Genomic DNA, 18,626 nt, shown 5'->3' with positions numbered 1-18,626 from the left:
AAAAAAAAAAATCAATGACATGTACATCTCTGCATCATCTCCACCTAATTGAAATATTTTTCTGTGTGTGTGTGTGTGTGTGTGTGTGTGTGTGTGTGCAGGTCTGGCAGTGGCGAGTGCGCTGGTGGACGTCTCCCAGCAGATGTGTCTGGGCTACAAGGAGAAGTCCGGAGGCCTGAGGAACCGCAAACAGCAGCCCACTGCACAGCCATCCACCTGTATCTGACCAGCCCCCCCACCCCCCCTCCCGACGTGTCCTCTTCTGCCACCCGACCACCCTATGCTCTCCCATCAGCCCCCCGCTTCGGCCCCCTCCTTCAGAGACTCCCGCCAGCCCCGCTGTGGCAGGCAGAGGTGCATGCTGGGATGCAGGACTAGAACATTTTGGTGAGGGGCCGAGCCGTCCGGTGGACTGGAGCCTCAGCGGGCTTCCCCTCCCTCTCCTCCTACGGGAACTATGGCTCCCCGCGCACAGAATGACCAAAACTGGACACAAAGAGGGGGAGGGAGGGAGGGAGGGAGGGAGGGAGGGACAGAGCGGGTGCGGACTTCAGCCCTTCCCCCCTCAGAAAACATTTTACCTTTGTCGGCACCGCCTCGTTAGAGTCGAGGCGGCCGCGGCTTGCTGCTAGAAGAGATCCTCGTCTCGTAGTTTTGAAAAATCCAGAGACTTTGCAACCCTCTATGTTTTTTATTTTACTTAAGTTATTGTTTTTTTGGTTTTGTATTTTATTTTGAAGGCAGGATCATACTGGACATGTTCAACTGCACACAAACACACACACACACACACACGCACGCACACTACAGAACAAACAACCTTCCAGGCCCTTGTACCCATTTGTAGCCCATTGTCTCCTGCTTTCACATTCACAGCTCAGCACTGAGGGCTACTGTCACTGGAGGCTTGTGCAGTTTGGCCCCCGAGCGAGCTGACGCCGTGTTCAGACGTCCTGTAATGACGATCTGCCGGAGGAGGCTAGCCGTGCAGCCAGAGCCCGTCCAAAGAGCCCCGCCCATTTCTAATCAGCCGCTGTGTCTTCTTCCCCTTTCTTCTCTGTGGCCTGTCTGAAGCTTTGTCTCCGCTCCGGTCCCTCTGTCTCTGTGGCCAACTGGCTGCCGAGCCAACCACCTTCCCCGCCTCTCTGGAAGCATGGCCGAGTGCAAAACAAGACCACAGCAGCACCTTATCCGCGCTGGCTCGCCGGCGGACAGGCAGGCTGGATCGTAAGCCAGCGCCAAATTGAAACTTTTCCAGCCAATTACTCCTTCATTTGCATATGCACACGCGCGGCTCTCACACAGACAGCAGAGCGGTTGGTGGTGAGAAAACCCTCCCGTGTGTAACGATTGTCCTTTTGGCAGTCCTGCGCCTCGAGCCCATCTGAAACAGGCTTCCTATAGATCTTGTGACTCTGATTGAATGAAGTGATTAGGCTGATCTGCGAGAGGGGAGCCGGGGCAACGGCTCAGCATCCTCTGTGATCGTTGCCCAAGAAATCCATAGCGTCTAATTGCTGCTCCCGTGTCCCCAAATTCAACGCGTGTCCGTCCCCCGCCGCCAGAAATCCCCTTGCTCTCCTCTTTACCGCTCGACGGCGATTGTTCCGTGTCCCTAAACTATCTACAGCTGCCCGATTGGCCCCGCAGCAGTGACGTCTGTCTTCATATTGATGCTACTTAACACAGTGGAGCTGTTTTCAACTGGACCGGGCGGACAACTCTGAACATGAAGCACACACACATACACTAGCAGAGTAAGCAGCCACAATGCAGGCGGCAGCGTCTGTTTCCTTACATGCACCTTTTGTTAAGCGGGACTTTTGAATTGGCCACATCTCATGAAAGACCTCGGGTATTGAATCAAGAAACAAAACAAGAAAAGGACAAGAAACAAGAGCATTCATTGCTTTTTCTTAAATAATTTTTCTTAATCTTGGAATTATCTCGTTGCCTGGTCTCCTGGGCTTACTCTGTTTTTGTGCTCCCTGTGTGAGGTTGCTCGGTCCTTTGTATATCTGCTCTACCTGCCCTTTTCACAGTCCTTATCTGAAACCACTGGTCCATCTAGAAAGAAACATTACTTATTTTTGTCAACTGGGGAAAATGAGGGAAGACACAGAAAGGAAGAAAAAAAAAACTCAGGCGGCTAGTTGGAAACAGAGCTGTTGCTTTGAAATGTCAAGTCATATTCAGTTTTAAGGGCATCAGGGTGTCACATCTGTCTTTCTGGCCTTTTTTTTCTTTTTTTCCTCTACAGCACTGAATATCAGAGCAGGCTTGGATTAGTCCTTAATGGTCATCTTTTAAAAATTGAAGTTGCATAATACAACACCTGCAGGTTCTTTGACTAAAGCCAGAGGCACACACCAGTACATAGGACAGTATAACATATATGTCCTCTTGCTTCATAAAGTCATTAACTTCCCGCCCTCAGGGAAGTACAGTAATAAAACAACTTAATAACTCGCTTTCTTCCCTAAAGAATGCGTTGTCTTTAGTTCCAGGCCCTCGCATGAGTTCAGCATACTGGAACTGCTCAGCGTCTGGTTAAAGGGCGCACTTTTAGCACCGGGAAAAGGTCAGAGCAGAAAGCATGAACACAGTTGACATTCTGTAATTATAGAGAGCTCGATGTGCTCACAACTTCACTCAGCCAACCCAGCGAGGGTTAAGGAGTCAGTGCTGTTCATAGAGGAATCAGGGCACTTCACTTTTACTCTGCATTATCAATCTGTTTTTCTTTTTAAATCTTTTCTCAATAGAGCAACATCATTTAGCCATAATGCCCCGTTCAGGTTTTGTTGCTTCTGCAAAGACTTGATGGTCCAACAAGTCATCATCTGTTATTAAGAGAATCTGGTCTACGGTTGGTTGTCCACGTAATTACAAATTGCAAAGGAAACCTCCCCCAAAAAGTCCCCCTGAGTTGCATAACACGTTTTATTAAACACTCTTTCAGTCAGGAACGGCTGTCGCTCCGCTTCTTCTCAGGTGTGCAGACGTCTTACGTTGGTCTACGCTACCTAGGCTAGGTAGGTGTTCAATTTCAAATCGTCTTGTAGGGAGGGATGTAAAAGGCTCTGGTGCTGGACGGAGGAGCTGCTCTTCATTCTGAGCAGAAATGGTACCACTTACGTCAATATCTGATTCCGGGGGATTGCAAAATTATTTTTTTCTTTCCTTTTTGTTTTAACCTGCTTGGCTCATTGGCCGGGTTCAATTAATGGGACGCCCAGATTTGGCAAGCGTGGTACTCCCAGCAGCTTTAAAACAAAACAACAAGCCACCGGTAACAATATCCTGTAACTGCTCTCGTCTTCTGTTGCAATCTTTATTTAGTTTCTCACAAAGCAGCGATCTCATTTGGGAAAGAAACTCTTCACACTGGATAACAGTCAGTTTTACGGCTGATTCAAATGTACTGTAGTAGTAATTTCTCAAAGAATGATGATTGGGTATTGTTTTCCTTTCCTTCTGAAAATGAATGTAAAATTAAATCTTGCCGGTGCAGCCGAGGTAAATGTGTAAACCGGAGGTCCCTGGGGCCTGACGTGGTGCCGAGGCAGCTCAGTGGCTAACACAGACAGCGTGCCGGCTGAGGGGTCACACCATGCAAGAGCTTGTCTATCTCGTTATCATTATATCAAGAAAGATGCAAGGACTGCCCACAGCATCGCAAACTAAAATCTTTTTTATTTTATTTTTTCTGTTTGATGGTTCAGACAAGCAGGTCCTGGGTCTGATAGTGTCTAAACATTCATCTTAGAGGTTTGTTTTTTACCCATATCCTTTGATTGATTTGACAAACTAAACTATTTAATGTATTTAGGTCGTCCTGTGTGGCCAGGCTTACCTATTTCGAAGATTGGCCGAGTAATGAAAACCCAAACTCTATTATCTGCAAATACTATTTGACCCCAATCTGTTGTCAGCAACCTCCTTCTCGGCTCCTACACCGGTCTGCAAAGTCTCAAAGCATCCAAAGCGATTACGGCTATGCAGGGGAACTTTTCACCCGTGGGCCTCCCACACAGGCGTTTTCATTTATTTTTGGCTGATTCAGTGTCTTTTCAGGTATGTGCACGCGTCCACAGAAGGTGCTTGACTGACACCTCCCACACTGTCCTTTTAGTTGTGTTACACCAGTCAGGCTGGGACTAAATGAGACCACTTACGGCAGGGCTAGACAATGTGACTCAAAATCTGTTAGATAATTTAGGGCATGTCCGCCTAGGTGAGAATGGGGAAAGAAAGGGGGAGACATGCAGGAAATCGCCGCAGGCTGACGATCAAATCCTTACTTCTGCTGAAATGACTTGTGTTTTATTGCTGGTGACTAGAAATCACGTTGTGTTTAGCTCTTAATATTTCTTTGGCTTCCAGCTGAACTTGAGTTTAGTCTTGCTCCTACGATCCTGTTTGTAGGCTACTTTCAGATGTCGGCTTCGTTTGACTTGTTACTGAACGCTTTCAGCCGGATCCCAGCTGTGTTGCTCGCTAAAATGCATTGTTGTATTTAATCTCGTTTTAAGGCCGATTTATGCTTCCGCGTTAAATCAACGCTGTGGTTACGTAGGCCTACGTAGGTACGTGGAGATACCGACCACACACCAGAGCCTACGCCGTAGCCTGACACGTATGTCTCTAAAAATGCTCAGTGGTGTTTTAAGCTCCCAACGTCGCCCGTTGCCTAATCTTGGTGCCTTCCAGGTTCTCCTTCTCCACAAACATGAAATCATGGGTTAATTTTTCCTGCCACCGATCTCCGACCAGGGTCAGAATGCACAGTGAGACACTCTGTCCCTGCTACTCTCAACGCGCAAGTAGAAACTTCAGACCACTTACGTGGGCTACGGGGTACGCTCTGCGCAGAGGCACAAATCCGACTTTACTCCTAAATTCCACCAGGTGCATCTGTGACGTGATCCGACGTGTAATATCGTAACCTCACCAAACTATTTTAACAACAATATAACCCTAAATCTTTAATCCATGTCGCTCCTAGCCGGACTAAACCATTGTACTATGTAGACTACTTGCTTTTATCGTAGAAGCACAAATATTCAGGGAAAATGACAAAAACAATAAAGTCTGCAAATCAGCAGGCAAAACGCTCGGCTTGTGGAACCCCCCCTCGTGTGGTATGCGCCTGTTGGAATCCCAGCAAACATACAACCAATGTCCTCATCTAGCCATTTTTTATTTTCCATTCCATCCATGTTCATTTGCTATCAGTCTTCTTCTTCCCTGCCTTGCTGGGTTTCTTTGCACATTCCCACCAATATTACATTGTTACCACCTGCAGATCAGTGGCATAGTGCCAGGAATGTATATTGGCCCACTCATCAAAAGCTCCACAGGGTACCTTAAGGGTTAGTGCTGATGCAAACTGCTTGTGAAGCAGCCATATGCAATGCATTGCAATGGTCGCTGAGTTTGGTCTACACAACAACATGCTGTTTTATCAGCGGACCGATTTAAATCACTGCATGGTGTAACCGTAGAAGCAGAGCAGACACAAAAAGCTGTTTTTGGGAGAGCAGCATCCGACAGGCTCTTACTTTGTTGGCGTGTGAACCAGCGGACCTCCAACACATGATCAATGGCTTTCATTTGAACGTGCCGTGTTGTGGAAGAACACGGTGCCAGTACGGCTTTGACTGGTCATGTCTGCTCAAGGTTCAGCTCGGTTCACATCATCAGAAAACGTCACATGTGAATGCCGGGTGTTTAAATTCCACAATTTGAATGTAACAGTGCACCTTTTTTTATTTCTTTTTTTTAAATCATAAGTTGCAATAGAGAGCGTTGTCCCAGCCTTCTTAACTGAGACCCCCACAGAAGTGACAAATCTCAAGAGCACAATACAAACCTTTGCCCTGTCCAGAGAAAGTTAGGGTCCTATTAGAGACAAGTGTCTTTGCTATTTTAAGATCAGCCCACGCTGTTTAAATAGCAAATGCACCTGCGCCCATCTTTGCACCCATGGGCGTGCTGGTCTTCCAGGGAGGTGTGTTCAGGTGCATTCTGGGCGTATGGCTGTCATGAGGCAGCGGGAAGTGATCGCACCATTGACCAACGAAAACCTGGTCTAAAGTCAATGGTGCAGCATTTCCTAGTTATTTTAGCAGTGAATTAGTGAAATGTGCCTAGGCTTATGCACAGTGTGCGCACACTATGCTTGTTACACACACACACATGCAAAAGATTACAAATAATAATAATGCTCCTAGCTGTTAAAGGTAATGGGAGATGACTTCTGATTGGTTGATCTCAAACGTAGCTCGTTAAAATAGGGCCTAAAACTAAACCGCCTGATTTTTTTTTTCCTTTCAGTTTAAGACGTCCGAACCCAGCCCTGTTGGTTAACATGTGTACACTGTTCTGATGTTGCACTACAGGATTCCTATGCCCTAAAGTTCCGATTTTCCAGATGATTACCTCTCGCCAACTTTTGGAGCTGCCCGAGTGTGAAGGGCCCCCGAGCAGTTCAAAATATCTGAGAGGGAGCGGGAAAGTTTGCAAAGGGAAATGTGTAGGAACTCCGTCCGCTGTCTGCCATCGAGCTAACTTACCCAACAAATACCAGTTAAAGAGATCAACTCCCTCCGAATCACCCGTTCTAAGCCTCAAACTTTATGGGGTAGCGCTTTAACTTAGCAGTGGCCTTATTTCAGTATATTAATCTCTGTATTAACCGTTGCATATTTATAAAATGTGATTACCTACTGGAGATCTTCCTAATATTCACAATACACATCGTTTTTTTCCCTCAAACACTGGCAGATTTAACATGCATTTAAAATGCTTTAATACACAGGTTAAAGCATCGGAATAAGGTCATTGTAAAATCAGGCGTTACCCTCCTTTTTTCCTCTCTCTCTCTCTTTGTATAGTGGCATTATATATACTGAGGAAGTGATTTGTTAATATGTATAATTTAGCAGTTGCTCTTTTTTTGTAAATAATGAGAAAGTATTGTGAATGAAATTTGTTGAATGGTTTAAAAAGAACTCCTTTAGGGCAAACCTCTCCGGGCTTTTATAAATGTGACTGCAGTATATAGCATATTTTGTATGTAAGACAGCAGTGTGACGATAAATAAGCATTACTAGAAGCTGATGAAACTACATGTAAATGTTGAGGATAATAGCATACTGGACTTGTAATTACTGATGTACATAAAAAAATGACAGAACATTTTTGTCTATTATTAAATGTGAAAATCCACCCATTGTTGTTTGCCTTAATAACTATTTCTACCACCTCCTGTAGTGCTTATTTGAATCTACCCGGGTCTGCCAGATAGGGTGGGGCGTCGTAATATGCAGTTTGCGGTAAGTACACTAGAAATCGAAAGATTTTCTTTGACCACGTTAGCAGCCCTTAGAGGCTGCAGTGCTCACATCACAATGTGTAACGTTGGGTGGAGTTCAGGGAATATTTAAAACGTCCATATTATCAAAGAAAAATCACTTTTTCTGGGATTTAGGGTATTATTTTGCGTCTCTGGGGATTCCACCACGCATCCCAACTTGGAAAAAAAAAAGATCCATGCTGTTTTGTGTGAGATCCGGTTTCTGAATGTCGTCTGCCTTCAGTCTTCGGGGGAGCTGTTCAACATCTGCACGGCTTTCTACGTCACTAGCCAAGACAAGGTGGCAAACCGTAGCCTGGTATCGCTACATGCTAGCTCCTTCTCAATGGTTATCCAACACCCATTAGTTGACCATAATCTCCAAAAGACCTACTTCCTGTCCCTGTTCTGCAGGTATTCCACAAGTGGCCCTGGTCTAGAAGAAGTCTGCCAGCTGATCCTGCCTTGGACTGACCATAGCTGGAGAAAGAGTTATCTAGCTGATGGGATCTTACCGAGCTACTGAGAATGTGCAGCTCCCAACAAAGATAGTAAGACCTAAACACACAGGGTGAACACAGGATCTGCAGCAATGTGCGGTACAACACAAATATGGTGTTTTTAGAAAATGAAACCAAGTTAACCTATTCTGGGACTACCTCAAAATACAATTATGAACCCTGAAAATGAGCACAATATGGGCAATTTGAAATCAAATGCTAAAACCCACCGAGGAACATTAATGGTCCTCCTAAAATTCCGTTTGAAACACATTTCAGGTTTTTATTTGGCAGCAGAGGAAACTTTATGGGGTGTCCAAGATGGTAAGGTTCATCCTTTTAGGGAAGTAAAATTCTTCTTTTTTTTTTTAATTTTATGGCTATTAGGTGGTTGTTTTTTAAGATCGGTCATGTAGAAGTGGAAGTTTAGGTCTAACACCGTTGCTTTTTGGAGTTCATGCCCCCCCACCACGAACCCATCTGAACCAAGTCAGACTGCTCAGCAGGTGTCACGATGGCTCACTCTGCATCAAAAGGGGGAGACACAAAGTTTCCCCCGATGTCTGGTTGTCACATGTGACACACCGTGCCCGTCTGCAGCACCCAGTAGGATAGCACAACAAATGTGGAGAATTATTATTTGTGAATCCACTTGTCCCCAGGCCTGTTCCACATAATGGCTGCTATTTTTAACGCAGCCGTTGATGTTCGCGAGCCCTGGAGCTAATCGGCTCCAGGAGAGGCTGAGTGTCTGCTGCGTTCATCCCCAGATTCTCCCCCCCCCCCCCCCCCCCCCCCCCCCCCCCCCCCATGTCTCTTGTTGTTTCTGTCTCTCACTCTGTTCTCCCCCTTTCCCTTTGGATCTTCTTTAGCTCTTGTTTCCTCTCTCACTCTCTCTACACTCTTATTCTTTCACTTTCTCACACATTGTCTTACGCCCTTTTCTTTTACTTCCGTTACTCTTTCCTACCACTTTCTCCTCCATCTCTTTCTCACCTCTCCCTACTTTTCTCTTCTTCCCTTTCTTCTCCATTTCTCCCATGCCTTTTCATCAACAAATGTTACTTTGTCACCCACTCTCTCCCCAGTTCATTTCCTCCCTCATCTCTCCTGCCTCTCCATTTGTTCACTTTTCCCTCTCTCCTTCCTTTAAATTTCTTCTTCTTTTCCATCTCTCCCCTTATGCTTTCTTTTTCCCTTCCTCCCTCTTTCTAAATCTTTCACTATTTCTCCTTTTGTCTCCTCCAACCTTTTAATGTCCTTCTTTCTTTCGGTTTAATTTTTTCCTAGTATCACCCGCTGTCTCTTTTCATCCCTGATCTCTCTAGCTTCTCTCTCCTTTCACTGCTCCCTCCTCCTCCCTTCCCTTCAACTTCTTCGGTCTTCTCTCTTTCATTCCTCACACATTTCCAACTCATTTTCTCTCCTCCTGTCTTTACCTCCCACCTTTCCTATCACCTTCTTCTCTTTCTTTCTCCCTTACCTTGGCCCGGCCCGGTCCCCCCCCCTCCCCCATCATGGGGATGCTGTTCATGAAACCCCCCCACCTTCTCGAGTGTAATCCCGAGTAGGCTAAAATTGTTTACACAGTTTACACTCGTCTGCCCATTTTTCCGGCCATCTAGTCTTTATTGCTTTCACCAAGCAGTCTAATATAATTATCTCTCCTCAGCTTGGAGTCAGTGGTCTTTTCAGCAGAGCTGTCGGGGGCAATAACGTCGTCTGTAAAAAAATTAAAAAAAAATATTTAAATTAGCTGAACGAAGGTTTTACCATGATATGTAATTCCCGGAAATGCTGCATCTGTGTTTCCTCGCTGCAGACGTTTGTTTTTTTGTCTTCTCTGTCGTGTCTCGCTGACAGCATTAGACACATTATCACAATTAGTCGACATTTCTCAGAGGACAATCTATCTGCCCCCGCTTCGTCCTAGACAGCGAGCTGTCAGATTGTGACTCATGATGTTTTTCCCCTCACTACTTGTTACGTTGAAGGGTTTCACTCAGGCTGCAGTAAATCCATATCTGGAAAGAAAACCTGTTCGCTGATGTGCCGGAGGTACTTCAAAACACAAACAGGTGTCTTCTAAAATCACAGATATTATTATGCAAGATGTTTCTAACAGCACAACAGGGCTCTAATTTATTTCTAGGAATAGTTAGCTTTTGGGTAAGGCAAAAGGTAAGGCTTTCAAAACTTTATCTGATGGAGAATTTAAAGTGATTGTGCCGCAAGGCCCAGTTAGCAGTTGTTCCAGAGCTTTTGATCACATCGCATGATCCCCAGCAGACGCCCGTCCCCGTCCTCTGTCTTTGTGTTGGCGTTCTAACCTCCGGTAGATTTCTGAGGACCATGGTTAACTGGTCCTCAGATCTCTGCGGGGTAAATCTAGACAGCTAGCTAGACTATCTGCAAAAACGTCGTCTACAATGCCTTAACATGAGCTACAAGGTAATGGAACCTTTTTGTTGTAGAAATAAACGGACAAATAGAGTCTTTAAACACTTTAGATGTAGTTATTTGCTGCGAAAGTGTTGCCAGTCAAAAAAGTCCCTGGTACCTGCCAACAAGTACTTTTTTAGTACTACATCAGTCGAGGTTCCAAGCCAGCTGAGGCGATGTGAAAACCTGCAGACCACTGATTGGTCGGGGAGAATTGTCACTAATCACTGCGTCATCATTTGCTTCCTCCAGGTCCATTAGAAACTAATTTGCCTTCTGACTGTGGCAACACGCTTTCGTGTGTGTGCGTGTCGCCAAGACGACCAGCCACAGCGGTACCAATCTGCAATGGAAAAAGGAGGTCAAGTGGAGTCGAGGCGAGCAGGTACCATTAATGGAAAAAGGCCATTAGTACTGGCCATGATTGTGATTGGTTAAAAGAAATGCCAATAAATCATCGCTGTGGAAGGTCTGGCAAGGGAAATATGAACAAAAGCGGTCAAGATGAATTTCAATTCCGTCTCACTAACTTTCTTATGTGCAGTCAAATTGGGGGTGGAAACAGGACCACAGACAGACAGCAGCAACGAAGTGGTCTTCAACTAACACTTCAGGGGACACACTGGCTTTCATGACTGTTGTGTACTACGGCCATGGATAGAACAGAACCTGGACAAACGATGTCGTCACGTCGGTCGATTTACAATAACAATAAAACACATTAGTTTCGCCAGAAAGGCAGAGACCACCGGTGGCACTGCTGCTAAGCAACACTGGAGTTAGTGAACGATGACGAAATCCTGCGCCATCTTTGATTTGACATAGTTGACTCATGTGGTTGTGTAATAATCGACTTTAACAGTTCTCTTAATACATCATGCTTAAACATCATACCCCATACCCTAAAATACGTTTAATCATAAGGTAAAGTGCGAAATAGACGTCAGTAAATAATCTGCCTCGGACGTGTTCTCGCGCTATGACGAAACAACGTCGAGTTCTTTGGTGACACGAGAATGTGGCGTATGAGGTTAGCTTCCTCCCTCCAGTTTTACGAAAGTTTGTTTCACGCAAACGCTCCCTTTTTTAGGTGAGTCCCTTCAACGGTTAATGCTTATCCGTGTCTGGGGGAATATATATACAGTATATGTTCAGGAACTGTTTTAGTAAGTTATGTTCATCAGTAGTGAAGCAATGATATCGGGTTAGCTTACCTAACACCAATTAAGCTAGCCACTTGCTATGCTAATGTGGCCTCGTTGGTGTTACTGACCGCTGTATGTTAAACGTTGCAGAAGCTAAGTTCCCATTAGTCTCGCTCTGACACGTTAGCCACATTAAACTCTTGCAATGCTTATGTTGAATTGTTGGTGTCGTGGAGTGTAGGCTAATCTGTATTTAATGTTTTTTTTTTACCGTTACTGAGCGCTGTATGTTTAAAGTTGCATTAGCTATGTTGTCATTAGTCTCGCCGTGAGATGTTAGCCACATTAACCATTGCAATGCTAATGTAGCCTACCGTGCATTTAACGTTGTGTTTACCGTTTCTGAGTGCTGGCTGTTCTAAGTTGCAGTGTGTAATCACTAGTCTCGCTTTGAGATGTTCATACATTTCACGATTTTTCAGCTTTGTGTGTTGTCTAGAGGAAGTTGCTCACACCTTAGCAGAGTTTCCAACTTCTTCCTGGTTTGTAACATTTGTGTGATGGAGGTTTTCAGCGCTGTTTCGGGCCTAGAAGCACTCACTTGGCATTGCTCATTTTGCCATTTACTGTAATTGATTTTGATAGTAATTACTGCTCTCACTTGTAGGGTGTCACATGTTATGTGAGAGTGTCCAAGTGTTCTTTGAGAACTCATTCTAAATTGCTGTTATATTTTTGTCACCATTTTGTAGGTAAGGCGAGTTATCTTTCCTGCTAAGAAAAAGAAATCGGACTCCTTGTCAGTTTCACCTAAAATGTCTTTTGAAGAACAAGATGAAGGATAAAGGCCAGAACAACCGATATTAAGGTAATATATAAATAAGAATGTAACTTGTGTGTCTTTTTTTGAGGCCAGTAGCACGTTGCTCACATCAGTCATGGTCTTGTTGCTTTTGATAATGCTATTTTTACCTTGATATAATGTGGTAAAAGGTGGAGGAGGCCCTATTAAACTATGCAGCAATACTTCTGATCCGTGGTGCTCTGAGTTAGCTACAGTGGCTTGCATAAGATTACACACCCATGCTAAAAAAAAAAATCTTTTGGAAATTGATCTTAATTCTATTTAGAGTATCAAATCATAACGAGAGCGATCTCAAGACACTTTACAGATTGAGTAGGTTATTCCACACTATCACACTGCCTGTCTATAATCTGCACTTGCGAAGTTACTGGATACTGTGATGTGAAATATAATGAAAGTAGCAATCCTCATTAAATTCTATCCTACATTTAAGACTTTATGGAGAGGGAAAAAACCTCCAGTTGCTCGTCACTTCAGCCTAGCAGCTAGATGAGTGTCCTGTTTATAGCTTTATCATGCTATTGATGTGTAAAGTAACTAGTAAGTAAAGCTGCATGATATATCGTCATTGCAAAATGTTGCCCAAAATTAAATCAAAAGTGTCTCAACTATGCAATATTTAGTTTATTTTGCAGAGCACTGCGTTCTGCGATTAAGACCTCGAAACGCTTTAATGATCACATTTTATTGGCCAGTCACCGCATGCATATTTTGACAGAGTAAGTGGAGAAATAGACGACAAAACAAAACATGAGTGAATAATACTACCTTTTGCAGTTAATACGGCCGAGCTAGCCAGACAATCACCACTGCTCAAAGATAGACAGCGGGTAGAAAAGGCTTCAAGAAACTTCTGAATGAACTGGCAACAAATCCTGCAACTCCACCTATTTTTAATAATCTCAAATTGAATATTCATAATCAATATTGTGCAACCGTAGCTGAATATAGTGGAGTAAAAAAACTTAGTTCCATTCCACCGTCATGAATCTTTTATTGATAGAGGGGTTAGGTACATATTTTTTTCGTCCATAATTGAGCAGACCTAGTGGAAATTGCTAGACGTACTTCAGAGTAAGATCACTAGAACGTCTTTCCAAAGAAAAGAATGCAATTATCTTTCTTGTATTTGGAGGCAGTAGCATATGTAGAGGTTTAGTACTCAACACAGCGGTCCTTTGCTGCTTGTCACTCCCCTCTCTCATTTCTTCATCTGTCCTGTAGAATTAAAGCCCCCCCAATCGATCGATGAGAATTTTTGGGATCCAACATTGTCACAAGCCAGTGAAGATGAAGAAACCCAGTTAAAGATTTTGAAAAGTTTCAGATCTCATCGCTGTACTCTGCTTCCTGTTGGTGGTCCCATTTTAAGCCTTTTATCAGTCTGCAGCAGCCACAGGACCTTAGGGCTACAGTATGTGGGACAGCAGGAGCTCTGTCCCACTTAGCCGTCGACTAACATCAATTACAGCCGCCATATGCAAAGCACAGGTGGCACACGGGGTCTCGCTTTGTAAAAGGTTACTACAATTAAAACCTTTGTTGTCATCCACGCTGAGCTACAATGTGCTTTACCTCAGCTGCGTCACAGTATGTAGGAAGAAACCCAGATTTGGTCTCATTCATTAATGTTTTCATACCAAACACTGTAGTGTATCAAATCTTTACAAATGAGGCTGTGTGTGTGTGATGATAAATTGACTTTTAACTTAATGCCAGGGGTGCTGCTTCAGGGAGAAAAAGGGCAAGTAGTTCCTCTCCTGTCAGGAGACCAAGAGTTTAACCAGAATTTGCCTTCATTTCCAGGAAGTGACACGTCTTGTCTGGGATTCTGTTGGAGCGGACTGGTCAGTCACCTCATGGCGCCAGAGGACACAACGATAAGAGACAGCTTTGTGAAAACCAGAGGTATCCCTTACACACTCTCATTGCAAAACCTGGTTCCCTTACGTCTGGTGCTAGACATGCAGAGCTTTTTAAATGTTTGCTGCTGCCCTGTACTGGGGACAGCATGTCTTCTGAAGGGAAAAAGAGTCTTTCCAGACAAGATTGTTGTTAATTTATTCCTTACTGTAGACTTCACTTAACGTATTAGCATAAACAATGTAGAGCAGCCAAATATGATTAATTGTAGCAGTTTTATGCTACTTTAACTCATAAGAACTGTTGATCCCACTACATAGGTAATTTTCTATCCTGCAGCACAGAATGTCTTCATTGCTGCGCTAATGGGACTTGGTTAGGATCATGCCTGCTAGATGTGTAAATTGGCAACTGTTCACTGACTTAAAATTCTATGTGGCCAAAGAAGTTAGATGTTACGTGAAATTAATGGATTATTTTGCAGAAATGTTAAGTCCAATAATTAAGCAGACCTAGAGGAAACTTCACTAGAAGGTCTTTCCAAAGAAAAAAATCTTTATTGTATTTGGAGGCAGCAGTAATCTCAAAATGACAAACTCTCAAGTATCTGCATGTCTCAGTACCACTGGGGTAAGTGAGAAGAAAGGTCTTTAAAACATGGACATCAGTCAGGAAGAATTAACAATATCACAAGCTTATTTTTAGGTTTGACTTAAAGTAGAATGTGTCATTTTCATGTGGTCTTCTTGTAGCAACCAGCATATTTTAAGTCCTAATGAAGGTCAACAGATGGGTGTTTCTTCAGATAATTATAGTCAATGGTAGGATTTAAAATGACACATTCCTTGTCAGTTAACCAACCTCGATCTCAACACTGTTCACAGTACATGCTGTAAATCTTCTGGCGTCCAAACATGGGTAAGCACCTTCATCTCACAAGTCCCTTTACAGAGCATGATTGGTCACACTTAAAGCTAAATGAATGAAAGTGACATGTACTCAATCAAAATGTATGATAAGCTAATAACATAGGTCTTTGATAGACCCTTATATATATTTTTTAATTCAGAATAACCTCTTCCTCCTGTAACTTAAACACAACAGTCAACAATTTGTGTCTGACTTGATTATATAGTGTCCATCTAACATTCCTGGTATCAAAAAAAGTGTGATTAAATTAAGGAGTGCTGCATGTGGACAAACACACATCCACCTTAAATTTTGTGTAACACTTTTACAGTTTATCATAGACAAAAGTGTTAACATTTAATATCTTTCTTTAACATCAACAAAATATTTCTTTAGTTTCCCGCACACTGCATCTTCAGTGTCTCTTCACTGTACACCAGGGCCCTTCTGTAGCTTGGATGTTATTTTCATATGAGCAGAGTTTATTTGGACAGACGCGAAATGAGGTGTGTACTTCCTGGTCTATGCCCCCAGTCTTGTCTTAAGGGTGTGTGGCTGCACAATTCATCAGAGTCATGACTTACAAAAAGACAAAGTGTGGTTTGTGTGACAATCAACCTTTTTCCCCACTGTCATTTACATGGAATGGCTTTCTCTCACACCAACCCCCCCCCCCAGGTCTGGAGTTTTGTCAGTGGAGGCCAGGTGACTGAGGCCTCTTATTGGTCGGAGAGCAGCAGGAGCAACCAACCGAGTCCCAGCAGCAGTGACAGGCTGAGGGGTTCAACTGCACAGTCCGACAAGCCCGGAGAGGGAAGAGTGGACTCTTCCTCGTCGCCCCACAGTCTCTCGTTCGCCTTGAAGAAAACAGACACGTTAGCATTACTCATCCATTTATTTATTGTTTCACACCAACAACTCATTTGGAAGCAGAGATGTAAGTATAATGGCCAAGCGATTGCCTCTTAGCAGCCAGATACTCTGCAAACATTTAGAATCAGCAGTTACAGAGTACCTGTTTAATGACATTCCGTTTGTCCTCTTCTACTGTACAACCTTAACACACATGATTTTATCTATAATAACCACTCTACAGATAAAGTACGTGTAAACAATTCCCCCATTTGCAATGAATAACTTCAGTCCTCCATTAATTCAATGCTAGCTACTTTTGCCTCTCGGCCACCACCACCAATGTTTTCTGACAATTTGTGTTTAGCATCACTGAGGTAGAGCGTAGCAATAAAGAATATCATGGTATGAACTTTCTATGAGGGTTTTTCAACATACTATTCCATGGCTCTTTAATATCTTTTTCACACGTAAGAGGTACAACCTTACGTAGGGATGAAGTGTGCTCAGTTCTATCACAGACCCAAATCCCAATAGTTTAGTTGTATTGCTGTACTTTATCCCTACAATTGTTAGTTTGTCTAATAAAACCAATTAATTGTAACATACATGGCTCTATTCCCCCTATTTTGACATACTATAATATGTCTTTTTAATCACTTTTTTAAAATACTATTCTATGGCTCTTTTCCAATATACTATACTATGGCTTTTTATCATTTTTCAACATGATATACTAAGGCTCTTTTTACCACTTTTTTCGCCATACTATACTATTACTTTTGACTCACTTTTTCGACATACTCTACTATGGCTCTTTTCCCCCCTACTTCAACAAACTATACTATGGCTTTTTTTCGACATGCCATACTATGGCTTTTTTATCTCTTTTTTAAAATACTATACTATGGCTCTTTTTCAACATACTATACTATGTCTCTTTTCTTCTCTTTTTCAACATACTATACTATGGCTTTTTAATCACTGTTTCGACATACTATACTATGGCTCTTTTCTTCTCTTTTTCGACATACTACACTATGACTTTTTATCATTTTTCAACATAATATACTAAGGCTCTTTTTCCCACTTTTTTGACATACTATACTATGGCTCTTTTTAATCACTTTTTTTGAAATACTATGCTATGGCTCTTTTCATCTCTTTTTTAAAATACTATACTATGGCTCTTTTCTTCTCTTTTTCGACATACTATACTATGGCTTTTTTAGCTCTTTTATCACTTTTCCGACATACTATACTATGGCTTTTTATCACTTTTTCAACATACTATACTATGGCTCTATTTCCCACTTTTTCGACATACTATACTATGTCTTTTTAATCACTTTTCCGACATACTATACTATGGCTTTTTTATCTCTTTTTAAAAATACTATACTATAGCTCTTTTATCACTTTTCCGACATACTATACTATGGCTTTTTATCACTTTTTCAACATAATATACAAAGGCTCTTTTTCCCACTTTTTCGACAAACTATACTATGTCTTTTTAATCACTTTTTCGACATACTATACTATGGCTCTATTTCTCACTTTTTCGACATGCTATACTATGGCTTTTTAATCACCTTTTTGACATACTATACTATGGCTCTTTTCTTCTCTTTTTCGAACAATATACTATGGCTCTTTTCTTTTCTTTTTCAACATACTATACTATGGCTTTTTATCATTTTTCAACATAATATACAAAGGCTCTTTTACCCACTTTTTCGACATACTATGTCTTTTTAATCACTTTTTTTGACAAACTATACTATGGCTCTTTTCTTCTCTTTTTAGACATACTACACTATGGCTCTTTTCTTCTCTTTTTCGACATACTATACTATGGCTCTTTTTCCCCCTTTTTCGACATACTATACTATGTCTTTTTAATCACCTTTTTGACATACTATTCTATGGCTCTTTTCCAATATACTATACTATGGCTTTTTATCATTTTTCAACATGATATACTAAGGCACTTTTTACCACTTTTTTCGCCATACTATACTATGGCTCTTTTTCGACATACTATACTATGTCTTTTTAATCACTTTTTCAACACAATATACTATGGCTCTTTTCTTCTCTTTTTCGACATACTATACTATGGCTCTTTTCCCCCCTTTTTCGACATACTATAATATGGCTCTATTTCCCACCTTTTCGATATACTATACTATGGCTTTTTAATCACTTTTTCGACATACTATACTATGGCTTTTTAATCACTTTTTTTGACATACTATACTATGGCTCTTTCTCGACACACTATACTATGGCTCTTTTCTTCTCTTTTTCAACATACTATTCTATGGCTTTTTATCATTTTTCAACATAATCTACTAAGGCTCTTTTTCGACATACTATACTATGGCTCTTTTCTTCTCTTTTTCGACATACTATACTATGGCTTTTTAATCACTTTTTATCATACTATACTATGGCTCTTTTTATCACTTATTCGACATACTATACTATGGCTCTTTTCCCCCCTACTTCGACAAACTATACTATGTCTTTTTAATCACTTTTTTGACATACTATACTATGGCTCTTTTTCGACATACCTTACTATGGCTCTGTTTCCCACTTTTTCAACATACTATACTATGTCTTTTTAATCACTTTTTTGTCATACTATACTATGGCTCTTTTTCGACATACTATACTATGGC

General features: G+C 42.2%; 2 protein-coding genes and 1 long non-coding RNA gene across 4 annotated transcripts in view; 2 read left to right on the top strand and 1 right to left on the bottom strand.

Moving 5' to 3' along the window:
• The window catches only part of atrn (attractin), a 144,937-nt gene extending 142,109 nt beyond the window's left edge, over positions 1-2,828 (top strand). For both annotated transcript variants that reach the window (XM_034857749.1, XM_034857748.1), the window contains exon 29: positions 102-2,828. In XM_034857749.1, the coding sequence (XP_034713640.1) occupies positions 102-226 (125 nt within the window). In that variant the 3' untranslated portion in view covers positions 227-2,828. The remainder of the gene's footprint in view (positions 1-101) is intronic.
• An 8,251-nt stretch (positions 2,829-11,079) lies between these two features.
• Positions 11,080-15,846, top strand: LOC117935918. The gene is made up of 3 exons (XR_004654846.1): positions 11,080-11,392; positions 12,200-12,315; positions 15,763-15,846. It is a non-coding gene; the product is annotated as an uncharacterized LOC117935918 (long non-coding RNA).
• The window catches only part of gfra4a (GDNF family receptor alpha 4a), a 133,991-nt gene continuing 131,046 nt past the window's right edge, over positions 15,682-18,626 (bottom strand). The window contains exons 8-9 of the mRNA XM_034858537.1: positions 16,254-16,259; positions 15,682-15,941 (exon numbers count right to left, since the gene is read on the bottom strand). Coding sequence (XP_034714428.1) covers positions 15,804-15,941; positions 16,254-16,259 — 144 coding nt within the window. The 3' untranslated portion in view covers positions 15,682-15,803. The remainder of the gene's footprint in view (positions 15,942-16,253; positions 16,260-18,626) is intronic.

Source organism: Etheostoma cragini, chromosome 20 (assembly GCF_013103735.1).
Source record: "Etheostoma cragini isolate CJK2018 chromosome 20, CSU_Ecrag_1.0, whole genome shotgun sequence".
Taxonomy (NCBI): domain Eukaryota; kingdom Metazoa; phylum Chordata; class Actinopteri; order Perciformes; family Percidae; genus Etheostoma; species Etheostoma cragini.
This window is presented reverse-complemented; position numbering and strand designations above follow the sequence as displayed.